Source organism: Lepus europaeus, chromosome 1 (assembly GCF_033115175.1).
Source record: "Lepus europaeus isolate LE1 chromosome 1, mLepTim1.pri, whole genome shotgun sequence".
NCBI classification, from domain to species: Eukaryota; Metazoa; Chordata; class Mammalia; order Lagomorpha; family Leporidae; genus Lepus; species Lepus europaeus.
This window is the reverse complement of record NC_084827.1, coordinates 85,020,701-85,040,344: the sequence shown is the minus strand read 5'-3', so window position 1 is coordinate 85,040,344 and position 19,644 is coordinate 85,020,701. Positions and strand designations below refer to the sequence as shown.

The 19,644-nt window shown below is 38.1% G+C and overlaps 1 protein-coding gene across 1 annotated transcript in view; it reads right to left on the bottom strand.

Annotated features, from left to right (window-relative positions):
• The window catches only part of ARHGAP15 (Rho GTPase activating protein 15), a 631,814-nt gene that overhangs the window by 61,200 nt on the left and 550,970 nt on the right, over nucleotides 1-19,644 (bottom strand). The window contains exon 12 of the mRNA XM_062199545.1: nucleotides 2,506-2,611. Coding sequence (XP_062055529.1) covers nucleotides 2,506-2,611 — 106 coding nt within the window. The remainder of the gene's footprint in view (nucleotides 1-2,505; nucleotides 2,612-19,644) is intronic.

Sequence of the window (19,644 nt, the reverse complement as noted above, 5' to 3'; positions counted from 1 at the left end):
GTGAATGCTAGGAAGGAGATAAAATAATCTTATCTTATGTCTTAATTTAAGATTTAATTCATTAGTTTTTTACATCTCTATTAAACTGAACAAAGGTTCTACAATATGAGGAAATTCATTTAGGTGTGATAAACACAATCAGACTTTAGTTGTGAATACTGGGATTGTGTGACATGGTCATGGAGGAGCCTCACCCTTTGAAGACTAATCTGTATAGATGCTCGTGTGTGTGTGTGTGTGTATGTGTGTTGTAGGAGGGTTTAGCTGACTCTTAGTTTCTTCCTTTTATAGCCATCCTTTAAGTAAAAAAATACAGGAATAATTGAGACTTGAGTAATGGATATTTCTCAGGAACTCCAAGACTAGGTGTTGCATTGCATTGCAGAGGATACTTTTCCATTTGTTTTATGACTTTGTTCAGTTAAAGTTTCAGAGATAGGAACTCCAGTATTTACTTGTAATGTGAAACCCTTTTCATGGTGTGTCTGAATCCTAAGGAAAAGAATTAATATTTGAGGAATGCTTACCTTGTGCCAGGCATTTTATATGCATTATCTCATTTAATTCTCATAACCACAAAACATGATTGATATTATTTAATCCAATTTTACTTGCCTGACATAATAATGGGAAGGCAGAACGAGGGTTAGACCATAAGTCTCTCTGTTTCTTTTAAGTCCATAATCCTTTTACTAACCTAACCACACTGAGTTTCCCTCTGTTGCCATGATGTGGCAGTGATAAGAAGAGACACTCTGACAATAAGGGATGTTCTGAATTCTGGGACAAAGCTCCTCTCTGAGGATAAAATAAGAGAGAATCTAATATGATGAATTAGATTAAACCTGTTTCCTAATGCAACGTCTAATTCAGCAAGTTACAGATTATCCATACCATGGGTAACTATGCCATCATTAGAAAGAATAAGTTAAGTCTGTTTAATGATACAGAAGACTGTTTATATGTTGCAAAACAACTGTGGAACAAAATGAGCAGTACGATGTACTTTAGCAGTAGAAGCAACTATATGCACATACATATGTTTGCATGTACATGGAAATAGGTCTGGAAGGACATATTAGTTACTTCTGCTCTATAAGCTAAGAGTAACTAGTAAACCAATATCACTATTTAAGGGACAGGCCTCACGGTTGCTAATTTTTTGTGCAACTGCATGCATTTTATTCACAATTACAAATCATGTAATGGATTAGTTGAACAATCTGTAGTAATGACTCATTACAAGGAATGGATGATTAAGGAGAGTTAATCTCACAAAGGCCAAACAGTCCAATATATCTGATACTCTATCATCAGGCTTCAATATTACTATGTGTCTATGGTGGAAGCCAAAATTTCATCACTTGTATTGTATTCTGCCTTATCTAAAGAATTTGATAACAGAAGGCCACTGAGTCATTTAAAACTTAACATGTCCAAAATAGAGCTTTTAAACTTGCTCTTTTACTGAATTTGTTCCTCCTGTAGTTTCGCCCACCTTTGTATGTAGCACTGTCATTTCTACAACTGCCAAACTGAAACCCTAAGAGACACAACACACTTGGTTCCTCTTATGTGCAGGACCTCAGGTCTTGCCACCACCTGGCCAGCTCATCAGCCAATAGCCAGCCTGGTCTGCTTTCTGCTTCTCAAATAGTCACCCTTCTGTGTCTGTGGGGGATGGTTCTAGCACCCCTGTGGATACCAAAATCTGCAGATGCTTAAGTCCCTTATATAAAATACTGTAGTATTTGCACTTAACCTACACACATCCTATAGTGTACTTAAAAAATCTCTAAATTACTAATAATACCAAACATAATGATACTGTGTTGTATTGTATTAAATAGGGATTATCAACAAAGAAAAAGGCCTATACATGCTCAGCACAGATCCAGTTTTTTTTTTCTCTGAACTCTTTTGATCCATGTTTGTTTAAATCTGCAGATAGAGAACACATGGATATGGAGAACTGAGTGTACATTAAACTCTTTGGGGCCTGTGGGTCTTATCATTTGACTTTTTTCCTAGAATACTCTTCTCTTAGCTGTTTATATAGACAACACCTTATCAATCGAAACTGACATTTTACTAACGAGGAAATTGGGTTTTAGAGAGTTTAAATCACATATTTGCAATCACAGTACTTGGTACACAGTGGGACTAAGCCTGAACTCACATTGGAATCACTTCATGCTCTTTCTATTTCATTAGATAACAAAGTCAAGATGTCCCATCCCAGGTCCTGGCGCTGGTTCTGACAATCAATCAGCAAACATTTACATGTTGAAAAGGCCAGGAAAAAATAAACCTTTTAGAAGTCCCTTTTGTAAGTTCTCCTTCCTATCCGTAGTATATTCTTTAGCTTCTGCAGAAAAATTTAGGTCAGCTATAGGGGAAATCATGAGATGGACACATTTGGAAACTCTTAAGAGACATGAAATTAAATGTTGCTCATTTAGGAAATGACTATAATGTGACACACCCAGAAACCTTACAACTTACTTAGTTAGATGCCCAAAGAGGACTTTCATGGTGTCACGATTTGGTGCAGGGAGTTTTTGTACAAGAGACTTCACAGTTTCAACTCTCGTGTTGTTGTCTTGCTTTTCTGAAAAAAAAAAAAAAAAAAAAAAAAAGGAAAGTTAGAAAGAAATGAAATTTAATAGGTACACGAGAGAATTTTCTTAGAATTTTGGACTGACTTCGCAACTGGAATTCCTGATCAGTTACCAAAGGGAATAGGTGTACTCAACCTAGTTCTGGTGGAGTTTTATTACATGGGCTCTGAATTACACCATGTTAACATCAATGCAGCAACAGTGTGACTGTGACACAATATTCCTCTTAAGATCCAGTATTGAAATTTTTTTCTCAAATCTCCCATTTGCAAAGTATGATAGAGTAAACAATGGCCTTACCAAGAAGTCCATGTCTCATCCCTGTAGTCTGTGACTGTGGGACTGCATATGGCAATGGAACTGTGCAGGTGTGATTAAGTCAGATTTTGAGATGGAGAGATTTTCTGGATAATCTGGTATGCTTAAATCAGGTATTTTTGAGATGCAGAGATTTTTCTGGATTACCTAGGTAGGCCTGATATAGTAAGAAATGCACTTATCAGAAGGAAACAGGAGGTTGAGAATCAGAGAGAGAAGGTGATATGACAATAGAAGCAGGTAGTGAAAGATTATGAGATGAAGGGTCATGTGCTTTGGAATGATGATATCCTCTAACATGGAAAAGGTAAGAAAAAGAACCTCCAAATGTCACTGAAGCCTACCCACAACTGAATTTTTGCCCAGTGAAACTAATTTTAGATGTGTCACTGTCCCAACCCCAAGACTGTAGGAAATTAAGTTTGTGCTGTTTTGAGCCATTGAAATAATGATATTGTTACAGCAGCAGTAAGAACCTAATACATGAGGAATGTGTGATTCACTTACAAATGTCCTACTATTTGCTTAATTTGGTGGAAAGGCAAAAGTTTTTTAAAATGAGTTCTGTATTAATATTTCTCTGTGACAGACCTTGGTTTTACTGTAAAATAAGAGAGTGCAAAAAAAAATGAAAATAGAAATATCTGAATACCTGGTTGTATACATTTCTAACAACAGGGGGTTGCTGAAGACTTCAAACCACAAAGGTTGCTTTCCTTCATCTTGTTCCTTTTGCTTTTATAGGCATGGATGGGAAAACCAACTGAGTTACTTAGAACACTAGCAAATCCATCACACACTTTTAACCAGGACACACCCATGCAGAACTGTAATCATTTAATGAACTCAGACACTTCAGGTACAGTTGCTTAAGTATTTTCCTTTTCTATACTTTATTTCTAGCTTCCATCACAGACCTCCTGATCATTTTTAAAGAATCCACCACCAGAAGAGATGATGTGTAGGAAAATGATAGGTAACATGGACATCTACTCAATGGCCATCCTCTTAGCAAGATAATCCTGTGGAGAGAATGGCAATATACCTAGCCCAAAGGGGCCATTGGCAGATGGATTGGGCAGGTGACCAAATCTGGCCAATGAGGCTTAAGGCCAACTGTTATTGGGATTCAGTTTTCTCTTTCCTGGTTTTTAGAATATAGATGGAATAGTTGCATTGTGAGATGACCTTAAAAATTGAATCTATGCAGAATGGAACACACAGCCTGAAAGAACTTCCTTATATCTGTGAAGCAGTCAGAACAGTCTTGCACTTCTGCTGAGTCTGGTTCTCCATTTATTTCCAGCACTTAGCCTACTATCTGGTTGTAGTGAACATTCAAAATGTACTTGCAAATTCTTGAACTGAGAGGATGCCAGTGGGTGAAACACAATTGCTATGGTAGCCATCCATTAAACAATGCCATAAATGCTTTCTGATGGGCTGCGAAGTTGATGATCTGATTGGTGAGTAGTTCATTTATACATAAAAATCCTTATAAAAGTATATGGTGGTTAACAAGTGTGCCAATAAGAAACATTCTACATGAATAATATTTTATGGAAATATTTCTCTCTCCCTTTCTTCATTCACACATATTTGAGGTATCACGCAGTTGGAAAGAGGTACACACATGTCTGTGGATAAGTTGTACTTAACTCTTAGAGGGGAACTGCATGATGCCTCAGAGAGCTGAACTATTCAGAAGCAACATTTTTTTCTTACAACATAATCAGAAGAAAATTTTTTGAAAAAAAAAAATATAGGAAAGTAGTGCTTTCTCATTCAAATCAATACCACACCCACTCTTCCATAGCTGGTAAAATCAGGAAATAACGCAAACGCTACTAAGTGGGGGAACATCTAAAAATACAATTGGATACATTAAAATCGAAATGACACCTTTTCAGATCTGGTTTATTGATGTGTCATATTAGGAATTGGAATCAGCATACATAATACAGGAGTGGTTAATGAGCTAAGATTCATACACGGCTTACTAAAGATGTGTCAACTGTCTTCAATTGATTCAGTGAGCATCTGAAAGACAGCATTTACTATTAATATTTCTCCTTCAGCATATGGTTTCTCATTATCGTGAAGCACTGTAAGTTTTGAGAAGACTTTGAGATAGCTCTGACTTTTTTACATTATGACTGGGGTGGGGGAATGACAATTTGCTACTTACAGAACTGAAGAAGCTCTTAGATAAGGCATATACAAAGAGACAAAAAATCTTTACAGAAATAATGAACATCATAATTCTTCCCCATTTCATTTACATTTGCTTCCTATCCTCATTCTGTTATGATTTATTTCTGTATCTACTTTATGTTTTAATACCTCCATTTTAGTCCCAGCCTGTATCGTAGAGCCACTTCAATGTCAGCACTCTGAAACCATAGCTCCATATAAAACTTTTTGCCATCCAGTAGTGAGTCTCAACCATTTCTCACAAATGCTTACGCCTCATCCATAGGCCCCTCTTTTCTTTTTTTGATGATTATCTAAGTTGCATGTATCTATGGGGTTTCAGTATGGCAATGAGATGAATGTATACAATGTGTAATGTTAAATCAGGTTACTTCCCTATCTTTTCAAACAACTCAAACTCATTGTGGTCAAGGAGTTTCTTAGAAAACAACCCCATGCTACTTAGAGAAGTACTGTCTTTCCCATGGAGGGAAATAGCTTTTAATGTTATGCTAAAAGTCTGAGTTTATAGTTTTCTCTCGATTTCCTGCTTTTCAGGGTATGTTTTCTAAAATATGGTTTATGATAGTTACATTTGCATTTATCTGCGTGAAATGTTGCTGCTGAAACAAGGACATTTACAACCAAATGCCTCTTAGAAAAGAGATAAGATAAAGTTATATGACCATGGAAAGAGATCTGCACAGTGAACAACTGTGGGCCTGATGACCTCGGGGCACTTTTCCGGCCTTATCATCCAAGCGTTTGTTTTTCTTTACTTATTTATAGCCACACATTAAATCATATTTTAAAATAAATTCTGCTATGTTATATAGGTTCATCCAGAGGAAGACAAGACTGGATTCTCCCGGCACCCAATGTATAGGGGGCACTATTCATCTTATTATCTATAATTCTTAAAGGACAACTGTATCCCTTTATTTTAAGGAGGTCAGCAGTACCACAGCTGTTGCACTTCTGAAAGTTATTCTGGAATGTTTAATGTATCCTGTATGAAAAACATGGTAGTCACTATAGGTCAGGGCTATATTTGGTAAAAAGCAGTTCTCTAGTTTCCATCCAATTTCTACTTTTGCATGGTGGCCATTTCAGAATTTAGTTAGAGACAGCTTTCTTATAGAGAGGTGTGAGTAGCCTTAGAGAAGATTTTATTTGTTTCAGCATTACCCTACAATTAGTTACCAGTCTTTAAGGGTATGTTTTTAAAAGACAAAACTTGAGTTGAGGGTTGAGGAATCATCCAAAGTATGAAAACAATAGTTTAATGTCTTTAAATAGCTTACATTTACTTTAGAAGAGACAGTCTGGGAAAAATTCAAACCTCACAAATTGTTACAATGTACACATACTTCAAACACATTATAAATAAGAGAAGTGGTATACCATGAAGGAATCTGGAGGAACTGAGAATTTTTGCATTGCTGGATGATTTTGGACAAGTTGCTTAAATTTCTGATGCTTTCAATTCTTTACTTAAAAATATGGGGTAGGAGGGTGGCATTGTGGCATAGTAGGTAAAGCTACCACCTGCAATGCTTGTATCCCGTATGGGTGCCAGTTCGAGACCCAGCTGCTCCACTTTCCATTCAGCTCCCTGCTAATTGGCCTGGGAAGGTAACAGAGGATGGCCTAAGTGATTGGGCTCCTGCATCCATGTGGGAGACCCAGGAGAAGCTCCTGGCTCTTGCCTTTGGCCTGGCCCCACCTGGCTGTTGTAGCCATTTTGGGAATGAACCAGAAGATGGAAGATATTCTATCTCTCTCTCTCTCTTCCCTGCGTTCTGTAACTCTGCCTTTCAAATAAATAAATAAATTTGAGGGAGAGAGAGCAAGAGAGAGAGAGAGAGAGAGAGAGAGAGAGAGAGAGAATATCCTTTCTGTGGGAAAAATATAGGGGACAAGCATTTGATCTAGCTCTTGGCACACTGGTTGAGGTGCCCATATTCTACATCAGAGTGCCTGGCTTCAATGCCTGTCTCTGCTCTTCGTTTCAGTCTCTTGCTAACTGCAGATCTTGGGAAGCAGTGGTGATACTCCAGTAATTGGATTCCCGCCACCCTCATGGGAGACCTGAGTTCCTGACTCCTATATTGGCCTGGCCCAGCCTCAGCTCTGGCCATTACATGCATCTGAGGAGTGAGAGTGGCTGGGAGCTCTCACTTGTGCAGCCAGCTGCTCTCTCCCTCTCTGACTCCCAAATAAACAGAATTTTGAAATCCAGAAAAACTATTCACATCTCATGGGAATTTTGTGAAACTGCATGTTTTAATGCACATAACAAGTGCTATTTAATGTTAGCCCCTTTCCTTTTAAAATGTTTCTTTGTAATTGTCTTCTCTATGAGCTCTGACATCTGATTTTTCCTATTTGAAGATTGTTTCCAAAATCATGTAAATCATAAATTTTATTCTATACTGCCCCTTATCTAAAGGCAGGAATAGCTTGCAAGTATGCAATAGCTTTGTAAATACATAGAATGCTGTAAATTATCAGAGTGTTTGGTTAAAATTCTGAAGCAGACATAGTATGGATAGAAGCATCATAAACAAGCAATAACTTTGGCATTGAGGCTAAAGTGCAGTTGCCAATTCACAATTTTTCAAGATTCTGCACCTTCTCCCTCCAAAAACCAAAAAAGTTATATTTTATATTACTTTAAAAGGAAGGCACATCCTCCATGCCTGCAGGTGCCTGATAAATTTGGATTTAGGCATTGATTAGCTCTGTCAGAATGTTCATCTTGAAAAAAGAGGTGCATTATTTGTAGGAAAGACCCAGAAAGGGCTGAATCCTTGTGACTCAAGTCAGACTTGCTTTTCTCTGTAGTGGGGATTGTCCAAAAATCAGCACTGATCACCTCACTTCCAGTACACTTTTCCTTGTGTTCATGCTCACTCTTTCTCTTTCTAGATGTTAATACTATGTCTTTTTTGACCAAATAGGCCCTGAAATCCTTTCTAAATACTTTTTAATGGCAACATCTCTTTATTGTCAGTTTATGTTAGTATCAAAAATATTCTGGCCTACCTATGGCCATACGTATGGATTCCTGAAGTGAGGTAAGCTCCAGCTGAATGATAAACTTTAGTGCACTTTCCAGAAGTGAAATCTGGTCTTGGTCCAAGAGACAGTAGGCTATCCAGGACATGCTGTTAGAAGTAGTGTAAGGAAGGCTGGCGCCATGGCTCACTTTGCTAATCCTCCACCTGCGGCACTGGCAGTTCTAGTCCTGGTTGGGGTGCCAGGTACTAGTCCCAGTTGCTCCTCTTCCAGTCCAGCTCTCTGCTGTGGCCCGGGAGGGCAGTGGAGGATGGCCCAAGTCCTTGGTTCCCTGTACCTACATGGGAGACTGGGAGGAAGTACCTGGCTCCTGGCTTGGGATCGGCGCAGCACCAGCCTTAGCGGCCATTAGGGGAGTGAACCAATGGAAGGAAGACCTTTCTCTCTGTCTCTCTCTCTCACTGTCTATAACTCTCTCTCTGTTGGTATCTCTCACTGTCTAACTCTGCCTGTCAAAAAAAAAAAAAAAAAAAAAAAAAAGAAAAACAGAAGTAGTGTAAAGACAGCAGACTCATAGATAGGCAAATGCCCTAAACAGTACTCTGGCCTCAGAATCAGCCCTTAAGGCATTCGGATCTGGCTAAAAAAACCCATGAGAATTTCGCAGGCATGGAAAGCCAAGACACTGTGGCAAAAAAAATTACCTAAATGACCTAAATGAAAGATCTCTGTGAGTGACATCCCAGCAGAAAGAACAAGCCATCAAAGAAGGCAGTACCTTTCTCTGAAGGGAGGAGAGAACTTCCACTTTGAATATGGCCTTGTCTAAATAAGATCAGAGTCGGTGAACTCAAGAGGCTTCCATAGCGTTGGCAGCTCATGACAAGAGCCTTGGGTGATGACTGATGTCATAAATAAGAGTGTCAATTGTTAAATCAACAATGGAATCACTGTGCACCTGCTCCCTGTATAGGACCTCTGTCTTTAATGTGTTGTACTATGTGAACTAACGGTAAAACTACTACCCAAACAGTACTCTATACTTTGTGTGTCTTTGTGGGTGCAGTCTGTTGAAATCTTTACTTAGTTTATACTAAGTTAATCTTCTGTATATAAAGATAATTTAAAATGAATCATGATGAAGAATAGGATGGGAGAGGGAGTGGGAGATGGGATGGTTGTGGGTGGGAGAGAGGTTATGGGGGGAAAAGCTTCCATAATTCAAAAGTTGTTTATTTTTTAATTTTTTTTACAGGCAGATTTAGACAGTGAGAGAGAGAGACAGAGAGAAAGGTCTTCCTCCCGTTGGTTCACCCCCACAAATGGCCGCTATGGCCGGTGCGCTGCACCAGTCCGAAGCCAGGAGCCAGGGACTTCCTCCTGGTCTCCCATGTGGGTGCAGGGCCAAAGCATTTGGGCCATCCTCCACTGCCTTCCTGGGCCACAGTAGAGAGCTGGACTGGAAGAGGAGCAATCCGGACAGAATCCAGTGCCCCAACTGGGGCTAGAACCCCGGGGTGCTGGCACCGCAGGCAGAGGATTAGCCTAGTGAGCTGCAGTGCCAGCCAATTCAAGAGTTGTACTTAGGAAATTCATATTTATTAACTAAAAGTTGAAAAAAAAAGTAGTGTAAGGAACAATCTTGTTAAGAGCATCTTCTATTTATTTCCATATGTATTCTCACTCTGGCAAAGCACAGTGAGAAAATTATTATAAAGGAAATAATTTAGCCATTCCTTAAATATTTTATAGAATGCCAAACGAATGCATGTATATTTGGTTGAAGAAAACACTATTTATTAAGGCCTGTGGTGCAACCTGCAGTAGATAGAAAGTTCGTTCCTATCTTTGTCATTTTGCAATGCAAAATGGTCAGATAAAATACAAAATATGCCATAACAAATATTTCAGTATACATATCATACCTTCTGACAGAAAGGATCATCTAAGATGATTATTAAACTCAAAAAAACTTTTTTGTTGTTTGCTAATTATGCAAAAAAATTCAAAACAACTTAAAGTCTTACAAATCCATGAGTATAAAATTCTACTTAATTTCTGAGGGTCATCAAAATTATTATGCTTGACTTTTCATACATCTTTAAATACATTTATCGAAAGTGATAATATCTTTTCTTTTTCTTTTTCTTTTTTTTACAGGCAGAGTGGACAGTGAGAGAGAGAGACAGAGAGAAAGGTCTTCCTTTGCCGTTGGTTCACCCTCCAATGGCCGCCGCGGTTGGCGCGCTGCGGCCGGCGCAACGCGCTGATCCAATGGCAGGAGCCGGGTGCTTCTCCTGGTCTCCCATGGGGTGCAGGGCCCAAGCACTTGGGCCATCCTCCACTGCACTCCCAGGCCACAACAGAGAGCTGGCCTGGAAGAGGGGCAACCGGGACAGAATCCGGCGCCCCAACTGGGACTAGAACCCGGTGTGCCGGCGCCGCAAGGCAGAGAATTAGCCAATTGAGCTGCGGTGCCGGCCCATCTTTTCTTTTTCATCTAATTATGTTAACCAAGGACCTTCTGGTACATTTATCTCACATTGGGTCAAATTTGGAAAGAGTACTCATGTTTTAATGTTTAAGAAACGTTTAATAAAGGATATTCTTTGGTGCAGTTGATCTTAGAATGATAACATTGACTGAAACTGACCATCCTGAAACTGACTCTGAAACCACACTTGCATTCCTTAGTTTACAGAGGTGTCCCACTTTGAATTGAAGAGGAGAGGAGTGGCGGACACCCCAGCACCACTCCTCACAGGAAAAGCATGACCTTATTGTCCTCCTATAGAACTGCTTGTTCTTCAAAGAATAGGTGTCATGGTGGTCAAGGGCATTTCTGTGACTTACAAATGGCACTGATTTATCCTTAGGCCCATGCTGAGAAATAAAAGCTTATTTCTTCAGAATTCAGTGCTCTTTGTGAAAATGTTCTTTAAAGTATACTTATTCATGTGTGTCTGACTCTAAAATCATCGTAAAGCACTAATTGATGTTAATACTCAACTCCATAGTTAAGCATTTTCTTTGTACATTTTCACAAGGGTAGAAATCTTACAAAAAATGTTCACGGTTTGAAGTTTTTAGTATATAGTATCCTCACACTTTCCATTGGTAGACAAATTAAATTTCTAGAACATTAAAAAAAATTCACTTGAAAGTGAGTAGGATCTATCTCACAATTAGGGAAAATGTGATCTAAGAAGTACTTCCCCTATATTTTAGTTTAAAATATATGTTTCTAAGGGAGTATGTTAAGCTGTATCTATACCATTCGTTTTGAACAAAAGATGTATGAAGAGGAGATAATGGTTAGTCATAGACTTTGTCCAGCCAGTTCATGTGACATGACCACAGAGTGACACTGAGATCAGGGAAGAGTTATTAACTAAATAAACATCAAAATCTTTTCAGTAATGGATTATAAAACAATTTTGTGATTCAGCTCTTTTTTTTTTTTTTTTAATTAACTGTGGGACTATTGTGAAGAAGAAAAACAGGCAACATGTGGTAACTTTAGTCAGCATTTCTGAACTGGGAATGATAAACACCTCTGCCTGGCTCTGGCATTTATCAGGACTGAGATATTATTACCACATAGAGTCACAGCATGGTTACTGTTATCATCGGAAAAAAGAGCCAGCTAATCTTAATGGTTTGTAAAGCCGTTACCTGCACTGGTCTGACATTTATCATGATCATTTTACCACATGGGTCCTACATAGCAAAGGTCTTTTATCTGGAAGGGACATCACTATGAATTATTATTTGCAGCTAGGTAGAAAATTGTATGTTGTAGATACCTTTTCTCATTATAAATCACATAGTCACATTTCACCATTTCCCCCAGAAAGCTGCTGAGCCTAGGTTTTTTGCCACAGCTTGCTTTCCTCTCCCTCCCTCCCTCCCTCTCTCTCTCTCTCTCTCTAGTTTTCTGAAAATATTAGCCATTTTTCATTAACGTCTTTGATATAATTTTTTGAAGAACCAGGTGTACATATGGGCATAATTTCATTATGGTCAGAGGACTTTACTGCACATTCTGTAAAGAAACTTCACAGTACTTGGGAACCTGAAGTTGATAAACCATCTACTTTTTTTCTTTAATGATCATTGTCTCTTCTGAATTGGTGGCCAGTATTTTCTGTTCTTGACCTTGTCAATAGAGTACTTACCAATATATCAGACAAAAGTTCTTATGCTTATTTGAAAAACTCCAAACACTCAGGTCATTTCTGGACTGAAATCTTGTGCCCTGAAATGCATTCTCATGAGGAGTAAAATAGTTTTGTCTTGTTCGATTGTGAGTTTTTAAGAGACTGTTAGAAAGTTCCTTCAATAAATTTGTTTTAAAAATGTGCTTGGATTCTATCTCTATCAATGTCCTGATGGCACACACTTATACATAGTATTGAAGAAATAGGATATTAAAAGGTTCAGTGTCTGAGAACCATGGCACCAAGTACCTAAAGTGAAATGCATTAATTTAAAAATGGAAAATTACAATGCAAAGCCCAAGTTGTTTACTGTGGAGGAATAATGAACAAATCCTCTCTTTTATAAAGATTGAGACAACTAATCTTCTGAAAGAGATATTTATATATTTTCTTCTTTCTCAAGTGTTCCATTAGGAATAAACAAGCCAGAAATTCTGCACTTTTATAATGAAGAGGGAGGAGAATTCTTTGCCACTTTTGCATTTAGGAAGAAATGTACAAGAAGAATGTGACCATTTAAGCAAATCAAGATTGTTTCAAATGGATCACAAACAGGACTTTGTGGGATATTTTATGCTAGCATGTGAAGCAAACAGTAAATTTGAAAGGAAGATTTTCTCAATGGTCTAGTTCTGATGTGTTTTTCCATTTCTTTGTGTGTTTAAAAGAGGTTGGATGTGGTGTTTAATATTGCTTCCACTCTTTTGCAAATGAGTTCTGGAGAAATGCTCACACATGAAGCAAAGCTGATGCGCTGTATTGCAGACAGCAGCTGGGGAGATATGAATGGAGAAGCCAGATTCTCTAGGCTGGTTTTAGCAAAAATAAACACCTATATTCCATTAAAAAAACCTATCATCTTCAATGTTTATGGGCATCAATAGTAGATCTTTCTCTTTTTGTACAGGCACTACATTTCTCTCAAATGAACCCATTGTTTAAGGAAAAAAGCACACTTTAATCTGAGGGAGAGTATTTTGCAGGGATATGCATTACATGGCCTACCTTGTTGCATTTGGTTCAATAATATTTCTGTATTACTACAACTTTCCTGCAAAGGAAACAGTTTCTGTTTCAGAGTTTTGTGAGATACATGTGCATAAATCTGGGAGTTGAGGAAGAGGTCATTTGTGAAATTAACCTGCGCTTTAACTGTTCAAAAGTAGTGACACATAATTTGGTTCAATCTTAAAGTTTCATTGTAAAATGGTGGCCTGATATTTCAAAATCTGGCCTTACGAAGCTAATGAATGGCTACAATGATGTAAAAACAAGCAAGCAAATAAGCAGCTAGCAAGCCCTTTTATTCTTTTTTCATTTCACAAGGACTCTTTTGTTCTGGTTTAACATCATCTGCCATTATTGCCTCAACTCCCTCCCCCGCCCCCCCCAAAAAAAAAAAAAAAACTGTAACCTGGGAGCATTTACAATAATTAGTGAGGAGCTTTGATGCTTGGATGTCTCTCCTTTTCTGGGGAACTGGGTGAGCTGTTGAGTGCTAATGAAAGTCCGGGACTTCTAGCAGTGGTTCGAGCCAGGCACAGCTCCGGCAGACGCTTTAAGCTTCCCACTGTGCGGCTGTGCAAGCTTCCCCGCTGTTATGTTTACCATAGTTTTAATGTCTGTGAAAAAATTCCTGATGAAACCAAATTATGTTATGCCCTTTTGTTTATATAACCGTCCCCTCCCTGCTTCCCCCAGCCCCTGCCCCAGTTTAGCAGATTCCCGTTGCCCCTGTCTATTAACAGAAAGCTCCTCCTCAACTTTGGGACCATCTTGCCACTTTGGTCTTGCCATGACAGCCCAGCTGCTTTGCAGCCTTCTCTGCAGAGCCTATCCAGAAGTTTCGAGAGGATTACACACACACTCTGCTCTGCTTAGGCCGCCTAATAACAGACATCCTTCTCTCCAGTGCATCTGAATTTCATCGGACAGAATATTCAAGCTCCAAATTTAATCATCTGGCATTGACAATACTAGCTTAAAATGCAAATGTACATTGTGAAATGCACTGTCTTTAAAGATATCTATTAAAAGACCTCAAACTCACTGCAAACTCAATCATGTGCCCTAAAAAAGAAAATAACCAAACTGCAGTGGGAGTTCTCCTTTACTTAAAAATGGTTATCTCAAAGAAAATGATCATTCCATTATATTGTAAATTGATGCATTCACCAAGTGTGATGTACAGTAAAGTTTTTTTATGAATATTCATGCAATTCTTTCATTCCATTAACAAGACTTAAGACAATGAGGATGCAACTATTCTCTGTTCAGAAAGTGGGGGAAAGTGGAATTAATAGCAAAAACAGCACTTCAGAAAGTTTAACTTTAATGTATCAAACTCCGGGTGCCAGAGTTTGAGGAAAATAACCAATAATAGCCATTTTTTACATATTTGATGGGACGGATTATGCAATGTGCAACTCTAAATGGCTTAGAGCACATTGTAGCATGGTTCCATCCCATTGGCTACAGTAGGGTGCAGGCAGATGGATGACAGTGACAGGGAGAGAAGTGCTTTTGCTTAGCCGTGCGTTAAGATGCCATCCAGAAGCTCTGTGCACTGCAGACACTTCATTAGGATGCCAGGATAATGGTAAACTACCACTCAGAGTGACACCCCATTTCCTGCTTACTGAGCGCTCCAACCTCGGCAGATGTCAACAATCTCACAGCGCTACAGAGCAGACCTAACTTTCCAGCCACTTTGACTCCAATTTTTTCCTCCTAACAGTGCCATACATTATGTGCAATATGTAATGGCAAACACCTCTCCGAAAACAAAATCTGCCCAGTTTGTTATGACCAGAGTGTTCATTTTTTCCCCCTTTACTGTAACACATGAAGGATAGTGAGTTAGGTAAGAGAATACGTCCATTCTCTATTCTCACCTCGAAATTTCTTCCTACTATTCCATTTGCGAATTGGTTCATGATATTAATTGTGTGATGAATTCTGATTAATAGTAGTTCACCTCTGATCCTGAAGGATATGACTGTTTCTTTTAATTAACGTCCATTTCAAAGGTAAGAGCTTTTGGAATTCTTTTGTTAAAGATTTTGCACTCAGTTTCAGTGTGGTTCCTTGTTGGCTGCCAAGAAAAGGCTGACTTAAGCATCTGGATGGTATTTCCTCTGCAAATGTATAACTTGAGGCCATTCGCACACCTCCTTACCAGCAAATCAAGCCAAGAGAAACTTTTTTTTCTATGATGTAAAATCCAAAATTCTTTTTTATATAGAACCTAGGTATGGTTTAGATAGTGAAAAAAAAAAAGATGAAAAAAACAACAACCAAATGGAAAAAATAATACTTTGAAAGCTATTATTTTGATGAAATGATTGATTTACATGTTTTTATCCTAAGCATCTTCTGAGAAAATGGCCTTGCAAATGGCAAGGCTAAAAATAAATATTCTCTTCTCAGGCCTGTTATCATTTCTAGGTAAAGACGCAAATGTAAAGAAGAACCCACAGGCAGAAGTCACACCCTAAGGAAGAATTTGAACGCAAACTTTCAATGTGATGCCCTTTAAAAAGAGCTGATGCAAATCTTGACTTTTGGTTTAAAATGGTATCTGGTTGGCAACACCTAACCAGCTCTTGGAACTTGTCACTAAATATGCTTGAATATAAAGAAACAGACCAACATTCTTAAAATAGGTTAAACTGGGACTGCCAGTCAGTCAAGGCAATGACAAGAATTTCAGAATAATTTCCTGAAAGACATATTGGATTTAAAGGGAAAAGGACAGTGGTGGGACCACCTGAGGTACCGAGTCATTCCACCAGAAAGCCTGCCTTTCAGAACCATTCTTATCCTTCTTCAATAGTCCGATTTTGGAATGAAAGCCTCAAGCACCAGGCCAACCAGAAGACTGGGCAGTGTAGTCTTCCTTAACCCAGGGGTATTTAGTGTAGAGTGAATGCTTTCTTTCCTTCCTTCCCTTCTCACCAGATCTCCCTCCTTCCAACTACACAGCAAGATTTCTCTTTTACTTTGGATTATTTAGAAACCATAGTTTCTACAAAATAACCAATGATACTGCAGGTGGAAGGCAGAAAGGAAACTGTTAAAGAAACTTCCTGGCACACGAATGGTAGTCCCACATACAAAATATGTGTATATACAAAACATAGGGAGGGAAGTAGAGACTCACAAAATGCTGTTAGGAATAAATACTTGGAAATAGAATGCTTTATGTTCTTCACTTTTACAGTACCAGAGAGTCTAGGACTTAAGGCAGAAAAAAACTCAATGTCAGGATAATAGGTCATGAGAGAACAAACATGATGATAAGAATCTTTGAAAGAGCTGTTTATGAATTTGTCACATGGGTGTAGTTCCGAGGTGTGGCTTAGGCTAAAACTGAAGTGGAGGGTAAAAGGTGACACGTATAGAATGTTGGACACATTTCTACCTTTTGTGATGAGTAAACACAATGAACTTTCCAACAATGTGTGACCTATGAATAAACTCATTTCTGGAAAATGCTCACAAGAGCTGCAGAAATCTTACGATAACCATGAAAAGATTAGGAAACTATGTAATATCTTTAATAGAATTTGATTTATCTAGGAATCTAGCAAAAAGAAAAAAGGTATCAACACGTCATTAAGAGAAAACAAGGGGAGATGAAGATATATTAGGATAAGAGAGGATATAGACGATTTAAAGAAAAACAGTGAAAGGCCAATCAAATTTTGCTAATTAAATTAAAGGTTAAATTGCTACTGCAGAAAAATTTTATCAAGGATATGTATAACAAACTAGAGAAGTTTCCTTAGAATATGGAGATTTATAAACAATTATGTCACAAGACATGTTGGAAGTCTGAGAATTGAGAGATTAGCTACAACTTGTAAGTATACATAAGGAAAAAAAATACTAGAACATCTGAAAAGTAAAGGACAAATTTTAATAATTCAGGGTAAAATTAAAGAAAATTCCTGTGAGTATAAAAACTATTTCAGTGCCAACAATGACAGTGAGATTCTAAGAAAGTATCAAAAGTAGGAACATTATCATGATTTTTTAAAAAAGATCTATTTATTTGTTTGTTTATTTGAAAGGCAGGGAGACAGAGAGGGAGTGAGATCTTACATGTGCTGGTTCACTCTCCAAAAGACTGCAACACTCAGGAGTTAGGAATTCTGGTCTCCCAGATGGGTAGCAGAAGCCCAAATACGTTGCTGCCTTCCCATGCACATTAGCAGGAAGCTGAATCAGAAATGGAGTGGCTGGGACTTGAATCAGCACCTTGATGTGAGATGATGGTACAGCAAGAAGTGGTTAATCCACTGTGCCACAATACTGGCTCTATATTGATGTATTTCGACAAAACTTATAAACGGCAAGGAAAAACCATTTTCTTAAACAGATAGAAATGTGACTACATAAGTAAAGATTCAGGCTTTCCTAAGATTTTTCTCACAAAATTCTAAAAGAAAACATGGTAGTAGCTACTAATTTTAATAGGAAAAACCTGTGGGTCCTCACGAAGTATGAACCCACTCATAATGCTCTGTTGTATGCTGAGACAACAGAAAGACATTCCCATCTATGCAACCATTTATAATAGCACAGCTCTCTCGAAAGGTTCACTTGAAGGTTTATGCAAATCTACCAAGTGTTGAATCAAAATTTATTCCTTAAAAATTGAGATATTATAAACAAAACTAAGCATCTTTTTTTTTTTTTTTTTTTTTTTTTTTTTTTTTAAAAGGTTGTATTTATTTTATGTTTGGAGAAAGATTGTGCACAACTAAGCATCTTCTTTACTTAGCTGGGATCCAGAACACAGAAGGCCCCAGTGGATTATTTCTCTGTGGCCTCCACTTTGCTGTTGGTATCAGGAAATGCTTTGCTTGTGGTCTGCTCTTCACAGCTCAGGTGAAAGCTCAGAGTATGTGTGGCGATTACTTCAAACAAGGACTGGTGTTCACGCCAGACTTGTCTAGCAAACAGCACTATTGGAACATTGTGCTGGAGAGATACTGAAATGAGGATTTTTCTTCCCATTTTTAAAGTCAGAGCTGCAGAGAGCAACAGAATGTTTACTTCTATTGCTAAGAACCCTTGGTAAACATGGTTTGTATTTATAATTATTGTATTGAAAAAGCTGAGTGGGGAGCAGTTAAAAATCAAGTATGGTAGCTATTACATATGAATTTTCCTATGTTGCACATGCTTTAAAATTAAGTAGGCTAGGAAAAAACAAAATGAGAGAGCCAAATGAAAATGTTTCCAAAACATGATGATAAAATTTATGGTGATTTTCATTTTATTATTTTAACTTTTTTGTAAATTGCAAGTTAAGTTCAATGTATTCTTATTTTTTATCTGTAAAATGAAACAATTTAATGTATGTTTATAAAGTGCTTAGATATCATTATATTGTGGCTTTACTAAGGGGTTAACTGAAAAGAATGGTAGTAATATATCAGAATATTAGCCATGATAAGTTATCTTGAATACGAGAAATATAGATAGGTTTTTCTAATTTAAAAATGCATTTCTCATATTTTTAGTTATGAATATGTGTTATTTTGACCAAAGGAATCCTTGGGGTGAGTGTTTGGCACAGTGGTTAAATTGCCACTTGGAATACTGCCATTCCATGCCATAGTGACTGGGTTGGAGTCCCGGTTCCACGCTCCGTTTTAGCTTCCTGCTAATGTGCACCCTGGGAAGTTGCAATTAATGCACCAAGCAGTTGGGCCCAGGCCTTTCACATGGGAAGCCTGGATTGTGTTCCAGGCTTCTGATTTGGGGCTGGCTCAGCCCTGGAATTTACAGGCATTTAGATAATGAACCAGCAGATGGAGGCTCTCTGTCTGTGTTTCTGCCTCTGTTTCTGTCTCTCTGTCCACCAAAGAAGTAAAGTTTTGAAACAGTTAAGAAATAAAAACGGCAATTCTCTGTGTTTTCTAAGGTGACATCCTTTGGTTTGGTCTATGCCACCAGAAACTATTTTCACAGATCAAACCATTTTTCAGAAATCGCATACTAGACTTTCCTCGAGGTATTTATGTGGCAGCTCATCTTTTATTTAGTGCGTATATTCCAGTGTGAGTTTGCCACTTTCTTCTCATGGGTGAAAAAATTTGGGACCGAGTTCCCAGAGTGGAAAATAAGACCTATACACACGGTGTCTGTTCCTGAATGAGGCAGCAGGGTGTTATTTCTAAGTCTCAAAAGTGGGTAGCTGTTCACGTTGCATCGAAACACATGTTTTATTCTCATACCTGAGCTTTAAAGTCATATTA